Source organism: Cephus cinctus, unplaced genomic scaffold (assembly GCF_000341935.2).
Source record: "Cephus cinctus unplaced genomic scaffold, Ccin1 Ccin1_scaffold0929, whole genome shotgun sequence".
NCBI classification, from domain to species: domain Eukaryota; kingdom Metazoa; phylum Arthropoda; class Insecta; order Hymenoptera; family Cephidae; genus Cephus; species Cephus cinctus.
This window is the reverse complement of record NW_014333498.1, coordinates 460,612-480,592: the sequence shown is the minus strand read 5'-3', so window position 1 is coordinate 480,592 and position 19,981 is coordinate 460,612. Positions and strand designations below refer to the sequence as shown.

The 19,981-nt window shown below is 39.8% G+C and overlaps 5 protein-coding genes across 10 annotated transcripts; 2 read left to right on the top strand and 3 right to left on the bottom strand.

The window, feature by feature from the left end:
* The first annotated feature begins 149 nt into the window (after window positions 1-149).
* On the top strand, window positions 150-7,088 carry LOC107271256 (neurocalcin homolog). The gene is made up of 4 exons (XM_015747020.2): window positions 150-359; window positions 498-616; window positions 1,513-1,701; window positions 1,914-7,088. The coding sequence occupies exons 1-4, from the start codon at window positions 290-292 to the stop codon at window positions 2,112-2,114; spliced, it is 579 nt and encodes a 192-aa protein (XP_015602506.1). The 5' UTR covers window positions 150-289; the 3' UTR covers window positions 2,115-7,088.
* Window positions 7,089-7,275: 187 nt separating this feature from the next.
* Window positions 7,276-9,266, bottom strand: LOC107271257 (flightin). Of its 5 annotated transcripts, none has more exons than XM_015747021.2 (4): window positions 9,079-9,220; window positions 8,660-8,761; window positions 8,071-8,293; window positions 7,276-7,934 (listed from the first exon to the last, which is right to left on the bottom strand). In XM_015747021.2, exons 2-4 carry the CDS (start codon window positions 8,736-8,738, stop codon window positions 7,691-7,693), a joined length of 546 nt encoding a protein of 181 aa, XP_015602507.1. In that variant the 5' UTR covers window positions 8,739-8,761; window positions 9,079-9,220; the 3' UTR covers window positions 7,276-7,690. The 5 variants fall into 5 exon arrangements, with proteins under 5 accessions (XP_015602507.1, XP_015602508.1, XP_015602512.1 ...); XM_015747022.2 differs by having other exon boundaries at window positions 8,660-8,756; window positions 9,079-9,215; XM_015747026.2 differs by lacking the exon at window positions 8,660-8,761 and having other exon boundaries at window positions 9,152-9,266.
* Window positions 9,267-10,074: 808 nt separating this feature from the next.
* On the bottom strand, window positions 10,075-11,240 carry LOC107271255. The gene is made up of 3 exons (XM_015747019.2): window positions 11,103-11,240; window positions 10,819-11,015; window positions 10,075-10,652 (listed from the first exon to the last, which is right to left on the bottom strand). The coding sequence occupies exons 1-3, from the start codon at window positions 11,125-11,127 to the stop codon at window positions 10,266-10,268; spliced, it is 609 nt and encodes a 202-aa protein (XP_015602505.1). The 5' UTR covers window positions 11,128-11,240; the 3' UTR covers window positions 10,075-10,265.
* On the bottom strand, window positions 11,187-15,797 carry LOC107271253. 2 transcript variants are annotated; one of them, XM_015747012.2, is made up of 3 exons: window positions 15,639-15,797; window positions 13,030-13,237; window positions 11,187-12,122 (listed from the first exon to the last, which is right to left on the bottom strand). In XM_015747012.2, exons 2-3 carry the CDS (start codon window positions 13,208-13,210, stop codon window positions 11,455-11,457), a joined length of 849 nt encoding a protein of 282 aa, XP_015602498.1. In that variant the 5' UTR covers window positions 13,211-13,237; window positions 15,639-15,797; the 3' UTR covers window positions 11,187-11,454. The 2 variants fall into 2 exon arrangements, with proteins under 2 accessions (XP_015602498.1, XP_024944258.1); XM_025088490.1 differs by lacking the exon at window positions 15,639-15,797 and adding an exon at window positions 13,314-13,461.
* A 2,402-nt stretch (window positions 15,798-18,199) lies between these two features.
* LOC107271281 (probable malonyl-CoA-acyl carrier protein transacylase, mitochondrial) lies at window positions 18,200-19,972 on the top strand. Its single transcript, XM_015747071.2, has 2 exons — window positions 18,200-19,362; window positions 19,439-19,972. Exons 1-2 carry the CDS (start codon window positions 18,608-18,610, stop codon window positions 19,878-19,880), a joined length of 1,197 nt encoding a protein of 398 aa, XP_015602557.1. The 5' UTR covers window positions 18,200-18,607; the 3' UTR covers window positions 19,881-19,972.
* Window positions 19,973-19,981: the final 9 nt, after the last annotated feature.

Genomic DNA, 19,981 nt, shown 5'->3' with positions numbered 1-19,981 from the left:
TTGTATTCTCCCTCTTGTATCGTCAAGCTTTTTACTTTCCCCGTGGTGTAGTGCCTTTATGGTTACCTCTATTATCCATCAGAAGGGCCACAATAAAATCCCAAGAGAGCTCTATAATAGGTGGTGATGATTTTTCTTTTTTTTCAGGGCCACCTGGCTGCCCCTATACGAGAGGATTCAGGGTTACTCGTCTAAGCGAACGTAGGCTAGTAGGCTAGGTAGCAGTTAAATATTTAAAGGTAGCCGAGGACCCACCAAGGCGGGCTTTGGGGGATCCGAAACAGCAGCGATGGGTAAACAGAATAGTAAACTCAAGCCTGAAGTCCTGGAAGACCTCAAACAGAACACCGAGTTCTCAGGTAATAATTAAATAAAGATTTTTAATATTTTGTCATTCAATTAATTTCATAGACACTAGTATAATTTACCTCCTGCGTCGTTAAGTGTGTTTTTCAATGAATACAAACCATGAATAACCTGATTTCCTTTTATTACAGATGCAGAGATTCAAGAGTGGTACAAAGGATTCCTTAAGGATTGTCCAAGCGGACATCTGAGCGTCGAGGAATTCAAAAAGATTTATGGAAACTTCTTCCCCTACGGAGACGCTTCTAAGGTGAGCTTTTCTACAAGCGTCCCCGACTGTTCTAGCATATTCATACTGTGGAGTATGGAATTTTTCAATGGAACTTTTCATATCGATTACTTTTAATAATTTAATGGTGTGGACATAGGGACAAGGGTACCTCGTGATTTGATTATACATAGCCAGCAAATAAAAAGATGTTCTCCTTCTCTTCATATATGTATTTCTCTTGTTTCTACTTGTCAATTGTACACACCGTGGACGAAGGTAAAGGATTCTTAATCACAAGGCATGCCGCGAATAATTATCACTAAATAATCTTTACTGATGATCATTATATGCCTATACGTTGCTCTCTTTTTGAATTATATTATTTATCAGTGTTTCTACACAAGAAAGAATCTCTACTTCTATCTATCAATCTGCCTCCATATCCATTTTGTTCATTGTATTATTTTTCTTCTCTCACGTATTATTTTCCTTCGCCCTTACATTTTTCACTGTCAGCTAACACACCCCCGTCACGCTTTATGGTTAATAACGCCTGGAGAACCACTGGCTCAAGGAGTATTGATCCCAAAGTACTTAACATATGATGAAGAAGCACGCAAGCCGATGCGTAACTGCGATATGCATGATGCCTATAATTATTGAAGATATTTTACAGCATATAATAATTATATATTGTCACACTTATCATATTGTGCACTTGTCATATTGTCGCAATTAAGTAAAATTAATTACTCTGGTACGCGTACAGCGAATTACTTGTTCCCTATAGAAATTCTCACACCATATCTTGCTTTCTTGATGTGCGCGCGCGTGCGCTCTGTCTTTAATCTATCTATTTGCATATATATCTGATATTTCTCACTGCCATGATAATAAAATGCCTGATAATAAGTCTGAGATTGCTTGTGGATCAGTTTGCAGAGCACGTCTTCAGGACATTCGATGCCAATGGAGACGGTACCATTGACTTCCGGGAGTTTCTATGCGCCCTGAGCGTCACTTCGCGTGGAAAGCTGGAGCAGAAGCTCAAATGGGCATTCAGTATGTACGACCTGGATGGCAACGGCTATATATCCAGACAGGAAATGCTGGAAATTGTCACAGTGAGTCTTTGATGTCATCGTGGATCATGTTTTGGACCTTCAACGACGCTCCTGAACTTCTGACATAATTATTGTTCTTCTCAATGAAAGATATTGTGTCGAGGGAAAAGCGACGTTTAGGATTCTGACGAAGATTCGATTATTGAATTAATTGTACCTTACTAAGGGGGATGATCCTGTGCGAAACTGTAGTGCCTATTTTCATATTGTAGGCGATATACAAAATGGTGGGTACGGTGATGAAGATGCCAGAGGACGAGTCGACGCCGGAAAAGAGGACAGACAAGATATTCCGTCAGATGGACAAGAATAAGGACGGGAAGCTCTCACTGGACGAGTTCATAGAGGGAGCGAAGAGCGACCCGTCCATAGTGCGACTGTTGCAGTGCGATCCTAGTGCACAGGCCCAGTGAGGCCCCGGACGCAGGATGTCTCTGAGGATGGTCGCGACCCCGAATCGGGCCCCGGCTAGATAAGATGCAAGTCCCACCTGAGCCAGAGAACTCTCGTCAACGTCATACTCCTCGTAGAGGGTTCACGTCCACTACGATTCCCATTATTTAAGCCCCCCCCCCCCCCTCCTCAATGAAGAACGTTTCCCAATATGCAAATCCGGTAAGATCCCAGTTTATCTTTTCGTTTACAAAATTGGACGTGGCTCCTCTGTGAGTCCTTTATTATGTATCTGGATTCTTGTGTGGATCGTGTCGAATGACCGAGCCAACCGATGGAGCCAACGGAATCGTGCGTATCAGATTGGTTCCGACGGTTGGATCGGGGCCCGAACCGTCCGAGGCCGCTGGGCCCACGGCGCTTGCGCACACCGCAAGCTAGTCGACACGACTAGTCCCGGTCGCTCCGTCTATTCTCGTTATCCTCGGCACCGGACTTATACAGTTAATAATAATATTAATAATAATAATAAAAATAATCGGCATCCCGGCCGAAAACTTTAAGTAGCAAGAAAATCAACCTTGTAACTCAGTGCGACGAAGAATGATCCCAGTTCTTCGTAACTGAAAAGCTTCTAGATCTAATGTGGAATTATTTCCTACATCTGAGGATGATTTTTCGTCGCTGGATATAACGCGATAGTATCGTTTCCCTTAATTATGAGCGTTATTATTATTTAAAACAAAAAAAAAAGAGTAATTTAATGAGGATAAAAGAAGAATACAAAAAATACGAGCGATCCCGCCACAGCCCATCCTCGCCTCAAACCATGTGGTTTTTATTTTCCTTATTCAAGAGATTTATCTTTCTCGAGAGTTTCAAGGGGCCGCCTGTGTATACATTTGTCACTGACGGCTTGTATCGCTGCGTGTTACGTGAAAACGTGTACATACATACATGTGCCTCGCTGCACAAGAGAGTACGAGTGCCTGGTGCCATGCTCGCGTCCCTAGGTGACCCTTCGAGATTGGAGCTCTCGCGATATTTTCAAAAATAATATTCTAGAACCTGTTGCCTCACAAGGGTCTTGAGAACCTCATCTGTAACATAATATTGTGATTTACATAATTTCTTGATTTTTATTTTCTGAAAAATGGTTTACTATTTGATACCTTGAATTTTATATATATATCTTTCTATTCCCACTTATGTTCCTTGAACTATTTTCTTGATTTTTCTTTCCTAAATCATTATTGCTCCGTTATATTAATCCCAGAGGTACTTTACTCTATAGAGTTTGTCCAACCACGTAATTTTCCTCAGTATCAAAGTTTGGAACGTGGCTAGTGAGTGGTAAACACAGGCAAGCGGATGGTGGGGTGGTGCTATGCACTGTACTGAATTAATTGCTCCTCGGTGGTTTTCGGTAAAGCACCATTTAAATGCGGACACGTGGGAAATGGACAATCTCTATTGCCTTACTTTCAACTGCATTCTTTTAAAATTCATCAAATCATTGGCAACGTGGACGGAGCGACTTTGCTCTTATGTCGGACTCTTGATCTTGAGCCTACAGAGTCCTCCGCTCGTGGCGCCACGTGAAACTTCTCAACGGGCGGATCCCTTCACCAGAAATCCTTTAGACTACGAAATAGGCGTACGATTATTCTTTGGAGTGCGATCCTCTCTAAGCTCCTTATATCTATAATATCCTATCTTATCTTTCTCTCTTTCTCTCGTTTTCGCTCGTATATGCTCGCAAAATGCTTGCGCCACTCCGAGGGGGAGAGAATCGCAAACTTCTGCTCTTCTCTTTCACTTGCGTTTTATTAGTATTATCGTATACCGTCTTTCTCTTTAACTATTATTATAAATGCGAGCAAAAAGGAAAAGGAAAGAAAAGAAAGAAGAAAAAAGAAAATGCTGTACATCTATTTGTCTATTGCTCATTAACGATTAATTCATAATGAATTTAATTACGTATAACGTCTTACTCTAATCTATAACGTCGAAATGTATTAACGAGATACAATGAATAACCTCACTAAAGTTAACGTTATTAAACGACGAAGGGAGGAGAAAGTATGAGTAAGATGAAGTCGAGAAGGAAGAAGTGGAGGAAAAAATAAATGAGAAAAATATGACGAAACATTACGACGAATTGAGAGAAAGTTGAGTGAATACATGTGTGCGAGAGATAGAAGAATGCGTGTGCATGAGTCTGATGATATATCGTTAAAAATGGTGAAACAAAAAATTTAAAAAAAAAGGTTTTGAAGTAACGGCTAAAAATTAATGATATATTGTATAAATGAAATTTCTGATATTCGCGACAAAGTGCTTTCTCCTATATTCGAATGTCACGTGACGCAATCGAATGAGGTTTGAGAGGGGCTGGGTGAGTTTGAAAAGGAAAAACAAAAGGAATTAAATGTTAAACCAAAAATAATGTGACGTCTCGCGGCTTTTCTGAAACTTTTGTCAGTTACTACTGGGACCTCCCACCTTTACCATTATGTTTGGGCTGTGTCTTCCATTGTTATACTGACGACAGACAGTGATAAGAGGAAATTTGAATATTTACGGATAGTTTTCTTGTACCTTGAAAAATGTTGAAGGTACTGCACGTGATCAGTTTCCCAAGGAATACAAAATAAAATAAAACAGAAAGCAGAGTTAGCGGCAAGAGTCTTAGGCGTCACGTATAATACCTTTGTAATACCTTTAATCCGAAAGCAATAAGTAAAAAATATCAGCAGTGTTTACCGAAAGTATGGAAGGAATGACGAATTCAATTACCTTGCGATAACGTGTGACTTACTTGGGAGATGATTGAAGAAAGTAAATAAAAGAAAGAACGAATTAAGAAGCAAGTTAATGAAATGATAAAGTATAAGGGTTGAGAAGCGATGGAGGGCAGAATTTATCAGAGAGACAGGGAATGACACAAAGTACACATGGTATACAGATAAAACAATAGTGGCAGAGAATTTACAAAATAAATGCGCAATATTCATACACTGATACAAGATACAGATATACTTAGATATACATACGATACACTACACGTTCTGGCCTTTTTATATAAAATATCTAATCAAACTATCTGATGGGACTTGAAAGGGGAGTGATAGTTAAATGAGTATTATTTGCGTGCATGTTTCAAGGTATGATCTAGAGACGATACTCTTTATCTTGTTAGTGTTCTTTATCTTCTCAGGTAGAAATTAAAGACAACTTATATTCAATTCTTCATGCTTTGCATTATCGTGCTGTTTCTTACATAAAAAAAACTTTCAACGAGACTCAAAGGATGTTTATGTCGGAAGGAGGACGAGATACGTGATAAGATCAAAATTGTATATGCGTTAATTAAGTAGATGATTAGAGAGATTGAGAAAAGAGAAGATAAACATGAACGCCAGGAGACACAAATAAGGGGGACTTTTGAAAGTTTCAGCGAGCCTTTGCTTTTTTCCAGATATCGTTCAGTTTACGTATAATCGTGCCGACTTTCTTTCGATTATAAATAAATGCATGCGTTAACAATTATAAATACATGTTATCAAAGTTATGTCGGTAATTCTACTCGATTTCGCGTGAATCGATATGACCCGATGAGTATGTTACTGTGACTTAATTGAACAGGGGAGACGACAGTGTAATGTATGGTAGCGTGAAGCGAGTGCGAATTTGTGTTATGAGATTTGAGAGACTAAAGAGTAGCGAAGACGATTGAGTGTACGAAAATCTATAGCACTGCGAGGTGATAAATAATAATAAATAATAATTAACGCTGTGAGATATTCTCACGAGCCAATTACGCAGATTAAACTTTCCCATTATCTTATAACTGGGTCTTACCCATGAAATATGGTTCTAAAGAATACTCTCCTTTTAACTATTTACAATTTTTCTGCATCGTCTCGAGTATCTGTCTGTTTGTCTGTCTATCTGTATGTTTGTCTCTCTCAAAGATTGCATTTGGTCCATTGATACCAGTAGGATTAATTGTCATCGCTGTGGTACGAATAGAATTCAAAAAAGTCTTCGAATTGAGTATCAATGAATCAATGTCTTGACCGATGCCTTGGAGCACCTTTCGCTGTCACCCTGATATTATCTAGTGTAACTCTATGCAATCAGAAATCTCTTTAATTTGGAGTTTTATTCCCTTTTTTACTTTCAAAGGCAAATCTTCCTCGTTACTGATAAATATTCAGCATCCATCCTCTCTTTGGCATAGTGTCTATCTTGTCGACAGAATTTTTTCTCTCTCTACCTCTCTCCTTTGATAATTTCATTCTTTCTTGATGTTTTATTAGTATTAGTTATATCATTTTTGTTATTTCTCATTACGTGTACATCATTTTCCACTTGTATGTACACACATGTGGCCAATGGAGAACCGTGATATCTTATAGTACTGCTATAATTATTACTATTATTAAATGCTATTATGAAAACAAGTATGCCATGGTGCTAGCAATAAGTGAGTGGTTAAGCAGAATAATTTTCTTTTTTTCACTTAATTATCAATCCTGTAGCTCCTTAGGTATTTTTCATAGTCTGGTCCTTATTTCAGTTGCATCGTGCTCCATTTCCTTTTATTTCTTTTTATGAATTGCCGTTTTGCCTATTTTTGTGTCTTCTTTACTTTCGTATATTATTATTATTGTTGCGGTCGTGACTAAAGGGTTCTCTCGTGTCGTATGTCGAGAGTTGAGCACCGGCAAGATATATTTATGTATATGATGATACCGAGATGTTAAAAGTTTGGTTTTGCTTTGCGTCTTACATTAAAAAATGAAAAATAAAATCTATATATATACATACATAAAAAGTAACAGACACAAACACACAACGTACATAAATATATTTACGATAAACAATAGTTATTAATAATAATTGTTTATTATAAACAAAAAAGGAGAAAAACCGTTTGTGTATCAGAATCATGACTACATTAAAGTGTTGACATTATACCCGTTCAACGTGTTGTCCCAGTCTAAGATAAAATAAACCCTTAAGGAGTTCTAATGGTATTCCTCGTTATTATATCATAATAACATATCAAAACTAATGCGGTATTCCTTTTTATCGTATCATAATAAGGATTCTTTTTAGGACACTAAAGGATAATTTGGTATGCGTATAGTCAACGCATTAAAAAAGCGCATGTATTATCCTTAGAAGAAGAAGTCTTTATTGATATTCTCACGTCAATGCAGCGTATCGTCTAGAGACACGGACATTTAACCTACAGAAAATTCTTTAGCAGTCAAGTTAATAATTGTTTGTGTATATATATTTATACATATATGTACACACAGAGTTCGTTTGCCTTTTTATGTTTTTCGCTTTTATTGTTTCCTGAGAAAAAAACAGTCTCTCAAAATTTTGAGAGATTATTTCTCCGGTAGGTCGAGGAGTGGCTGAGACAACCGTGAGACCATACAAAATGCTGTTAACACTTATTTTCATTCAATCTTTCTTTCTCACTGCGGTTAAAGTTACTACTCTTTACCAAGTTCATGGTCTCACCGTTTCTCGTTACTAATCTATGCTTGATATTGCCTCTTTGGTGTTTTCTTCTTCAAAGTATCTTCTGATACTTCAGACTGTAGTAAGCTCGAGTATGATAGCTGTAGTATCTCGAGGTAGTTCTCAGTTGTGATATCAGTCGCATGTCAGCCGATCTCTTTCCACTCTTGTTAGTGTTCTTGGCGTCGTAAGTCCTCATGGCCCTCTCGGCCCATTCTTGGGCCCTAGGTGGGTCACGGAACAAGCCCTTCTGTCTCCTGTCCATGTAGTCGATTACGTCATCGTAATAATTTTTCCTAAAAATAAATAATACTCTGTAATATTATAAAACATAAACAACCAGACTAACTTACTTCAAACGTACTGTAAAAGGTTAGATAGTGTTCTAATTTCTCTACTGTAGAAGTAATATTATTGACAGTTTAGAATTACCTGTAGTCGTAGAGATATCCATAGTTAAGGAACAATGGTCGGACCCAATGGTGATTGTACTTGGGCTTTTTAAGACCTTCCTCTTCCGGTGGCACTTCCCCTGTTGCGCCTTCTTCCCCAGGTGCCCCTTCCTCCCCTGTACCTTCTGCTGGCTTTACTCCTTCCTCCGGAGTTGGTTCCTCGATATCCCATGATGGTGGCTCGTCATCGAACATTTTGACTTCTAGAATGTTGGGAAAACTTTACAAGAAGGTTAATGATATTTACGCAGTGCCGAGCAATAAGGAAAGCAATGTACTTATCATTGGTACCTGTATACGCCACGTTTAAGTTGCTTAAACAGCACAATGATTTTGGTTATTTAGTTTGGTGCGCGGACTCGCAGGATAAGGAATGCAGTAACTACACATTATGCAGCTGGCAGTTATCAAGGAATATCCTTAGGACATTTCCACTGCGAGTGAGTGAAAGTAAAGCTGTGGTTAAAGCTTGATAAGATAATAAGCATATTACTGAAAGCTTAATGAAAAGACACCTGAGCTTGATTATTGTACTGAATCTTTGGTAAGTTTTCTATTTTTGAACAAACCTTTATCCTCGTTAGGATAAGTAATTGACGATGTTCTAACTGCACAGCTGTAAATGTACTGCGAATCCGCTTCGGCCATGCTGCAAGATTCGTCGACCTACTCTGGTTAGTAAATTGAGGGAAGGAAATGAAGTGAAATAAATGCCACTGTAGAAGAAGACCAGGAAATGTAACGTATGACACGACTATGTGTAAATCTAAGATTGTTTTTTTCAAAACCGCCGCTAATTTCGAGACTGTTGACTGACAGGCTTTGACCCTCAGATAGAAATAGCACTGAATCCCCTGAAGAATCGCATCAGCGTGACTTAATGGATGGATATCACTCGGTAGTTAAATACACTTTAATGATAAGAACAGGAGGACGAATTTTTCTTTAACATATAGGCTTTCCATTTGTAATTACACACTCTGTCTACCTTTTGGAAAAGTTAGCCGCTCTTTGAAGTACGAAGCACCTTCACAGACTTACTGACTGACGGGCTGACTAACCGACTGACTGTGTATCCAACTGAATGACTGACTGTCGAAAAACACCCTCTGGCAACGAGTGCCACTCGCCTCACCACTCCCGGTTCCTTGCCTTGTTTCGCTTTTATTTTAGCTTATAAGACTCGCCCTCCCTTCAAAACCAACTGTCCTAAGCATCGCTAGATACACGAAGTGGGGATCTGGCACACAACTTGCTATAATAATTCTTGCCACACTGGGTCTGTACCAAAACACCTGACAATTCCACATAGTGCATCTGGATTCATCCCTAAAATCATAAAAGTGATTTCACTGGGTATCGATACTTTCAGTGGAATATCGATACTGCTTGTCTTCTTCTTGTACTGTGCTTGCAGAAAGGGTGCGTTTAGACCCTGGACCGTGAAGAAAATATAAATACTTAATATGGATAGCTCTGTAGCACTCTTTTAATAGCCGTAGGAATATTAGTGGGCTCTTAGTTGTTCTCGCGGTGGGAAATCCTGAGTGATTAGTCAGCAAGCTCAAAGAAATGGAGCCGTCCAGTTGGCATGCGTTTTTAGAAGAAATTAAGTAAAATGAGCAGCCATTGTCTTGGCGTGCCACACGCTGTGTGACATTAGACGCTTCTTAGTTGGGACTGTTCTCTCAACTTTCAAGAATAAATCATTCCTCTTGGCCTCATACCAAACGTTGGACTTGTGCAGATTTATGAAAATATCAATCAACGGCTGATTAATACGTCAAGATAATTGTTTAATATAATAAGCTTGTTAGTTGGTTGGTCCTGTACCAAAGCATTTGATTGGTGTCTGGTACTCGCTATTAATAGTTATTGCCATTGACAGCTTAGGCAGATGGGGACGTGGCGAAATCTCCTTTTGACACGCTATTCTGGTTTACTTATACGCTAATTAGGTGCCCAATAATTAACCACACGATGATTGCGAACTTTGCCTTGCCTTACTACTCTGATTCTTTATTCGGCCTGCTGATAATATTTACATTTACAGACTGACATCGCGCGGCAGAGAGAGAGCAACGTTTTTTGACAGGAGCGCAAAGCCGTGGAATATCCTTTAGATTTTTCATACAGTAGGGTGATATTCTTTATCCTGGAAGAGCTCGTGATCCTTTAGAAGGACACGCTCTTCTTTCTCTTAAGGAAGGAAGACCTTCTCTTTGGCTGATTCTCTCCTGGAGTTTCGGTAAGGACATTGTCAGCTATCAGGGAATTGATCCTGGCCTGTCGAGCCCTCATAAACTTTTCAGAATCACCCTCGTCCTGTTCTTGCATTTTGGTCCATTTAATCGAAGGCATCTTAGGCTTGGGCTTCTCTATTGGATCCAGGACGGCGAGCTTTCGGCTCCTTTCTATTTTTTGCGACAATGGGAGGTCGTTCAGGTCTTCATCGTTGTCGAATTTCGTCGCGTGTCTCTGGAAGGCAGTGCCGGCTGCCTCCAAGGTATTCTTGGCCCTTTCTATCTCAGCGTTTATGTCTATCATGTCGAACATCCTGTCCTGAAAGTCATGGAAACGCCACTGGTTTAATCTTGGCGGACTGACAAGGTTTTGGAAACACTCGAACGACAGGTTATTTCATCACATGAATAAATATACAATTTGTTAGCAATGATCTATATATCTCTTTCTGTTATTAGGATTCCATCTGGGATGCTTTTTTAACCTGCATATCTCTCCGTTTGCGGCGTAGCTCAGCCAGATCGTCCTCGAAGGCTGCTGCGGCACGTTCCTTGAAACGACGATGAGTGGATACGAAATCGTCTTCGAAAGTGTCCTCAGGAACTGGACGGCCACGCGCATCGTGAAGAAGATCTATATCCTCCATTGAATCGTTCCTGGTTCCTGCCAGGTTACGAGATCCTAAAATTGAAGAACTGATCAGTAAGTGTTCATCCAGCTTCAGAGCTTCTAGTCTGTCCCTGAAGCATAGCTCAATAGAATGCTCACCTTTTTGCAGTCCAGGGTACGGCATGCCAGGATAGGATGAAAAGCATAACGACAGGGCTACTGGGAAATACTACTATGCAAGTGTAACACGTAGAGAGCAATATTTATTTATCTCTTAAAACACACAGCGAGGTGTACATAGGGGAATTTAAAAAAAGAAGAGAACAATAAACGATGTCTCCAAGAGAATTCAATTGCCTAGGAGAGTTCAGAATGGCCGGTTGGGTCGTTCCGATACTTCATGAAACGACCTGTAAAATCACACCAGGACCGTAGATAGTGGCAGACGGAAGATAAACAATCGAAGATGGTAATTCGAAGTAGAATTAATGTAATCGTGGAGATCGTGGCCCTAGAAGCTGACATGTTTCTCGGATCGTTCCGAACGAACTGCTGACTTCTTGCTGCTGCTGCTGCTGCTAAAGGATTGTTCCTCGTTGGCTTGGGCTGTCTCATTCACCAATCCCCTAAGGGCAGCGACCCTCTGTTCTCTCTTAGCCTGCCTTTCAGCTAGCTCTTCCATTTCAGATTCCAGGTCGTTCAACCTCGCCTTCGTCTGCTTAGCCCTGACAGCAGCACCGCTGGGAACGTCCTCTTCCAGACCAGCCAGTTTCGACCATTTGGTTATGCCACTCTTTTCCTCAGCCTTGTCTTCCTCGGATAAGAACTTTGATCTCCTTTTGAAGGCTGCGTCGGCCTCCTCGAGAGCGGTCCGTGCCCGAGTGGAATAGCTGTCCGGGAACTTGTCATCAGGCTCGAAGCGTGGTTTGCGATTATTCTCCAAATCCTCGTCGAATCCTATGGCGGCTACTCGAGCCTTGAAACGTCTAGTCGTGGCCGCGACCTCGGACGCAAAGTCGTCGGCGAACTTGCGCCTGGTGCGCTGCCCGCGGATGTCGAAGACGGTCTCCTCGTCGTCAAGGGAGTCCGTGGAGGTTTGGGGTCGGGGTCGAGGGTCGAGGTCGAAGTCTAGGTCACGGCCGAAGGAGCTGGTGCGCGTACCGGCCAGGTCACGGCTTCCTGTAACCGAGGAATACTTAAGAATCTATATTGAGCTCAGCAGCATCGCTTAAACAGTCTCCCTGGTAATTCCTGGGGGAGTGTCTCAATTTTCTAGACTTCCTCCACGTCGAAGTGGGTCAAGGTCGTATACTGATTGACTTTATGACTTTTTCTCTTGTTCACGAAAAAACTGGAGTCAGACATTTACACCTTGCTGACTATATAAGAACGTTTCACTCGTCCTCTCAGGAGACAGTCTTACAATCTCAGGCAGGTCATTTCCACTGGATGGTAGTGACAGAGGTAGGGACATGCGGATCCACGACAAATCTTCTTAGCACACAAAGGGATCCACCATGTTTCTTTTTCTTTTTCTTTTCTGTACTTTAGTCGGCATAAAGTCAGAGGTTCGAGATCGTAGAACAATGGGAATCCATGGTATTTATTCAACAGTCTGATATGGATATACAATGATTATGGATAACGTTTAAAAGTATAGACACTAATAAGTTTCTGGACACGTGCTAATTTACATATATGTGATTCTGGTGAAGCCTCAGGAGCATTGAGAATATATGTACGCGTATGCATAATCATAGATTGCACCAAGTTCAAAGTTTTTCAAAAGACATTTCATTCCCAGTGATTCAACGGCCAACCATGAAGCACAGATAAATAGGGTATGGGTATTTTGCATTCTCTGTTGTTCATTGTAAAATTGTCACTTGTAAATTGTAAACTGTAAACTAAGTGTGCTCAGGAAACACTTTGACTAACAGGAAGTATGATCAATTGTTCTGAAAACAGTCGAGGGCATTCCCTCTGTGAATTCTCATTGGTCAAACAGGAAAAGGAGTATGGGTGGTACTGATAACGATCACTGCCATTCCTCAAAACCATTTTGGAAAACGACTGAAGAGGTTACCGATGTCGCTACGGCGGGCAGCTATCTCATCGGCGAAGCTGTTACGTGGCTCCGGAAACAGAGGCCTTCCACTGTACTTCCGGTCTAGATGATCCACCATGGGCTTGTAGTACGACTCGCCCTTGTCATAATTGCAGCCATAGACCCGGGTGCGCGGCCTGCTCAGTATCGGCCTGGACATCTTCCAAAGGAGAAATCCTCGTATGATCTGTAAGTAATATTCAAGTTCAAAATTCTTAAAAAATTTTTTTTTTCCAAAATTCTATCATTCTCCATTTCAGTACCTTAGTCCCTTATTATTCGCTTTACGTTAAGTATCATTCATTCAATCTGCCCATTGACGACCAGGATGAAAACATCAAGCGCAGATAACCGTCCGTGCCAATTTTTTGGGCAAATACATGGAAAAGCTCGCAAGTCAGCATTTCGAAAAGCTCAGAGTTAAGTTGGGAGCCCTGTTCGCTGCTGGTAAAATGGAACGGGGACCGCTATGTGTCCGATAAAAATAGACCGCATCTAATTTGGTGCCCGTGAACCGAACTGGCTCGGACCTCGAAGGAGCCCCGGACGCCCACCTTCTTTTCGCCGCCAAGAAACACCATCCTACTTTCGACCGATGCATTATCGATTATCCCAGTGGTATTTAAAAAGTCATCGTCCTGGAGAAGAATCGCAAGCTTCTAATCTACAGCTCCTTACAATGACTCTTCGTGGATCGTCTTGGACAAACAATAGAGATTTCTACTGGGAGTACAAGTAGCCAGGAAGATAGTTCTAAGCTTCTACAAAAGTTTCTACCCATTCAGCACAATGAAATGGACTCTCCGGTATACCCGTAAGACTTGGCAACGACCCATCACGTATCCGTTTCGGAATCTATCGTTCTTTTCACCAGGATGCTGGATTCCTTGTCAACGTACAACATCTTATTATGGGAAAACAAGTTTATTTATCCAGTCCTATTTTTTAATGGAGCACAACACGAGCAGCTAGTAGTAAAAGCGTGAAATTATCTAACCTCCAAAAATTAGCACAGTTCAATATTAGCCCGGTTTAAAAATTGTACTCAGAGATCGTCTCTGTTTTTCTTTGAAATTACGAGCGAAAGAAATATAGCTTTGGTACCTGCATGAAATTTAGTGAAGAAATATTATCTCAGGTGGTTCAATCTAATTTACTTGTACCACGAGTATCAGGTATTGCACGTGACATACAAAACGTTTTTGGCAACTGATATTAGCAATTAATTTAGCAAATGCAATCGCATAGCTTACAAAGTCTGGGGTTAATTAACTGCGCTTGAATCTCGATAACGCCAGATTCTTTAAATAGACCAAGTACTGCGAGGGTGTAAGAAGTCCGGTGTGGACGGAGGTTTCAGTGTCAAACCAGAGCGAGTAAAGCGCGCATTACTTGCTGGTCACTTGAGCAATATTAGCACTTTTGCAATTCTGACTCATCTCTCCCATGTTCATGAACATGCAAGAAGGAATTTCTCAAGAGGGTTACAGTCGTCATTCTATCAAGCCTTCTATCGCTCTCTCTCCCTCTATCCCTCTCTGTCTCTCTTTCTCTCTCTTTTAGTATTTCCATTGTCTGTATTATTGCCAAGAATGATATTCAATCCCAGTTTAAAACGTTAGATATACTCTGTTCGTATAAACTCTTACTCCTTAACCTAATCACTGGTACTAACTAGGACATTATTTATTGTGCATAACTCAACGGATTACTGTCCGATTCATTAAATGTTATTTTAGCAACGTTCTCAGCTCGAAACGCAACACAGCCCTGCTTTGCTTCGATGTTACGCAACGCGTTAACGTACGCAACGCAACAGCAAGAAGCAGCCGCGCGTCGAGCAAGCTACTCTTGATCGCCAAATTTAGCCCTACTACCCATCGTCACTTGCGAATGGTCGATATCGATTACAAAATTTCTTTATCTAATGACCCGATTGTTTCTCGATCCCTTTGGACGTCATCCAGATTATTTCATTTATTTATCGCGTCCCACTGCCCGCCGCTATATCCTTTATAAAACACTCCACGCATTTCGTCCACACTTCACTGTACCTGAGGACCTCATACAGAGAAAGAGAGAGTCAAAGCTTTTTCAACACGATGATAACGATGATCAAAAACCGTCAGAGTCACATGGTGTAATTTCTTATCGTTATACGCGATTAGTCACAATCTTCTTTTCATTCAATTAATCCGACAAAAATCCCAATTATGTTAGTTCACAGTTAAACTGCAGACAATTATACGTAACTGCTATCCAGTCTGTCAATGTATCAAAATCTTAGGCTTGTCCGTCTACGAGAAGCGTTGTAGAAATGGGTCATTCAGTGAAAACAGGTAGTTACGTATAGGGCGTCAAGGGTCAGCATGCTGTGATAGAAGGCTGATGTGTATTATGATAAAGGAGATCGATCTCTCGCAAAAAGAAATATTTAATTTGACTTGTATATGATGTTATAGTCACGCTGATCCCGGATGTCTCGTCCATAGAGATTTTTGTATTCTTTTTTTTTTTCTTTTTCTTTATTCGCACTTGTCAAGTACTCTGAGTGACTTTTTTTTTCGTATTATCAGCGTCCTTCGTACCTAAGTTACTCTCTTGGGGATTATTTCCTGAAGATGTGCGATGTCTTCGAAGGTGACGGCGCGACTCCAAAGAGGAGAACTGGCTTTTCTCGTCGAGCTCCACTCTCACTCACTCTTTCTCTCTCTCTCTCTCTCTTTCTTGCTCGCTCTCTGGTACTACCGAAATTCACAGACTATCCCTTCTCCGCGAAGAGATGGAGGAGGAAGCAGAAGAAGAGGGTGAAGATTCGCGTCAACGCAATTCTAAGTTAATGGTTTCCTCATGCGGTTAGTTTGTAGATTCATCTATTCGATTCTATAATGAAAAATAGACATTTGTTAACAATATTTAGACGCTCTCTTCATTAGCAAAATACTTTTCACTTATTAAATTTTTACTTTCTTATTTGCATATTATCATAACTCGTCATCATTTATTACTCTTACTCTTTAGTTCTTTCGTCTTACCTTTTTATATATATATATATATAATCCACTTAAAATGGTACACACCTTAATCTTGTTTTACATTTCCATGGAACGCTGACACTGATAATTAATTATTATTATATTTTTGGACCCTCGTATCTTGTAGAAGGATGTTTTTCTTAAATTGCTCCATTGCTTTTTATAAATTGCTACGTCAATTTCCTGGCAAATGTGTTTGCTAGAATAAATCGTACCACTAATATTTATAAAACAAAGCGAATCATCTATTTCGTTCATTCAAGAACTGCATTACGACCCTTTCTAGTAGTTATAACTTATTGCTCGTTGCTGTAATTATTCTTCTGTAATAATTCCAATAAACGCAATATTATTTGTAACGTGTATGTTAGTCATAATTTTATACTCAAATACATTACGTAAATGTAACAGCGCTGTTATATTAACGTTATGAAAATGAAGGAAATATTACAAGTAATATGCATGTTACATGTAATATTGTGTTTGTTGAAATATAAGATATTGTTTACATATAGTAGAGAAGAGGAGCGCCTATCGTTAGGCAACCTGCTGTGCAATTGCAGATACTGATTACTGCCTGTGTAAAGTTTCAGCTGCTGCGTCGCTCTTCTGCGAAACGACTCTTCCTCGGGAATACATTAAACGCAATCCTTTTGATGTCCCTTAAACCTTTCCTAAACTGGTAATCGATATTTTATCTTTAAAAACTGCACAGTTGCTTATACATTTAAACGTAGTTCAAATATTTCCCGTTCAAGAGCAGCGCCGTCACTATAATTCTCCTGAGAACAACCGAAATATGGCTGGCAATTTAATTCGGTAACAATAATAACGATGTACTAATTACTTATTACTATTTGATATGCTTTACAATTGTTTGTATGATATTAGAAATAAAAAACTAATTTAACAGAACTCTGACGTATATACTTTTCTATTCATTACTCGTTTCACAAGTCAATTCTATGTAGAGTCCATGATAAAGCTAAAGAAATACCCATTCGCTACATGCGCTTTAATTATCTGATATAATTCTAAACATAGCGATGTGTTCTTCTCTTCCTTGGAATTATATAGCGATATTTATGCGCCTTGCACATCAAAGGCAGCAGGTAGCGAGCAGCAAATCAGCGGCCAATGGGCAAAACGTATACAGCTATAACGTCAGAACTCAGACCCGAAGCATCTTGCCCATTGGTTGTTGCCTGCTGCACGCTCGCTTCCCGCTGCTTTTGATGTGCAAGGCCCATTACTGCTTAAGAATCTTGTTACATTTCCTCGACTTTGTCCACAAGAAGGATACGTACGACTTCCTTACTACCAAGGAGGAATAGGTAAAAATGGTTATTTCCCGTATATTATATGACACACGACCTTCTATAGGACAAGTATACCGCCAGTGCTCGCTATGACTAGTAGCTGTCAGGTGCAGCCTAATGAGATCCTACTATAATATATGAAAAGATTTTAAATTCTGTCCCTAATACGAGGGTTTAGTCAAATATTATTTCTATCCATGGACTTGGAACAATTCTGCACAGTATTATTAAAAAAAAACCACCACGACTTACCAACTTTTCGGAGATTATTTAAAGCAGCTTTAAATATTTTTTCAAATATACTGTTACTACCTGAATATCAGTTAAGAAAGGGTTGTTCGCGTAAATTAAAATTCTTCGTATATAGATAGAATATGTATATTACAGGATGGCTCTCTTATTTGATGTTGAGTTCGCATTGATTATACATTTAATTTCTTTCATGAATTATAATTGAAATCGCAAAGAAAATCTACTTTGGAACCCCGTATTATTTTCAGTATCATCGGTAAAGCTTCTTCTGGCCAATTTAACCCTTTACTCGCCACTGGCGATAAATTGCTCGTATAAACTAATTGTTGGAGTGCAAAGGGTTAATATTTTATATCATCTTCTAACGTTTGAGAATAAAACTTACAATGCACATGCAATACAGTATATTATTCTAGCTCAGCCTAGTTTAGAAATTACACGGTATCGTTACTGGGTCGTTACGGGACGGACAATAAACATGTCTATTACAAAAGTCGTTTGTCCTAGGTTTTCTGGCTTAATTAAACTGCGCCTGGGAACTTCAGTAACGTTGCCAGATTTTCTAACAATAGTTCACAGTGGCTGAGAAATGCAAATACCTCCAATAACAAAGATGATGCACCAGTTCCCAGAAGTGGCTATTTCTAGAAATCGCTAAGCGTAAGAAATATATTTCAAGGAATACCTCAAATACCTTAACGTTTAATGAATCCTCATACATGATAATGTATGCACTTTTGAAGACAATATTCGTCTGTACGTAGTTCGGCGCATGTGCAGTTTAAACATAGGCTAGCCTAACACACGAGGTACAGTTTAATAAACAAAGTGTGCCGGTTTTGTATTTGACCAATTCACAATTGAATGTATAATGCCATCAATAAAGACACTACAGTATTGAAAGTAGTCAAACAAATTTTTCATTACTGATACTACCACGTGGAGAACATTATGCTTGCACGAAGACTACAACACACTGTGCTTTCTAACCTCTGTAAAATATCGCGATGCCGGTTGATTCGATCGTTTTCTGAAGATGGAAAAAAGGATGGACCACAAGATAATGAGCCCGAGATTTCCAAACTCTTGGACGATGCTGCTAATTTCAATGAAGCTAATGACACACAGTGGGCTACTACACCCTACCCTGAGGGTGCATCGAAGGAACTGGATGATCTTGATGCACCACGTGAAAAGTTGAATCCTCGAGACAGCTCTTTAATTCTGTTTCCTGGTCAGGGAATATTAAAAGTAGGTGATGTTAAGGAATACATGCATTTCCCAGCTGCTAAGGAACTCTTTGAGATAGCCAAAGAGTGTTTGGGTTATGATTTACTAAAAATCTGTCTCCGTGGACCACAAGAGAAATTAGACAGGACAGAATACAATCAACCTGCAACGGTAGTGGCTTCTTTAGCTGCACTAGAAAAGCTTCGTGAAGAAAGGCCACAAGTTTTAGAAACTTGCAGAGGTGTGGCTGGATACAGTGTGGGTGAACTGACTGCTCTGATATTCTCTGGAGCTATGTGCTTCGAAGATGGAATTAGATTAGTTGGTGTCAGAGCAGCAGCGATGCAAAAAGCAGCTTCACAAAGTCCTCAAGGAATGATATTTGCCTATTGTACTCAAACTGCTGAAGTTAGTTCTATCTGTCAAAATGCTAAGACATGGGCTATGAATGCAGGAAGTCAAATCCCTGAATGCAGGTGAGTTATAATTTAAAATATTTACATGCACTATCGCAACCAAATATTAAATTTGATCGATTACTTTATGTTACAGTATTGCCATCTATTTATACACTCAAGCCAAGATCTTTGGAGGATGTCAGAATTCTCTTTTATACGTAGAAGAAAATGCATCGAAAATGGGATTACGAAAATTGAAAAGACTTCCAGTGTCTGGAGCGTTTCATACAAGCTTGATGGCACCTGCACAAGAACCTTTAAAAAAAGCCATACGTACTATTGAATATCAAGATCCTATAATTCCAGTATATTCAAATGTCACTGCTAAACCATATACAAGTGCGAGGAAAATCCCTAAAAACTTGCTGAAGCAGCTGGTACGGCCAGTCAAGTGGGAACAAATAATGCATAACCTTTATGCACGTCCACCAGGGACAGCATTTCCAAGAACATTCGACGTCGGTTCCAAAGGTAGCCTGAAGGCCATTTTGAAACAGGTGAACGCCAAGGCTTGGGACAACTGTATAGTAGTATAGTAAAAATTGTCCTAAATCTAAATATCAAATGTTATGCATTTTTGTACATACTTTATACGTGTAAATAAAAATGTGTCGCTTATATAATTGCATATCTTGTA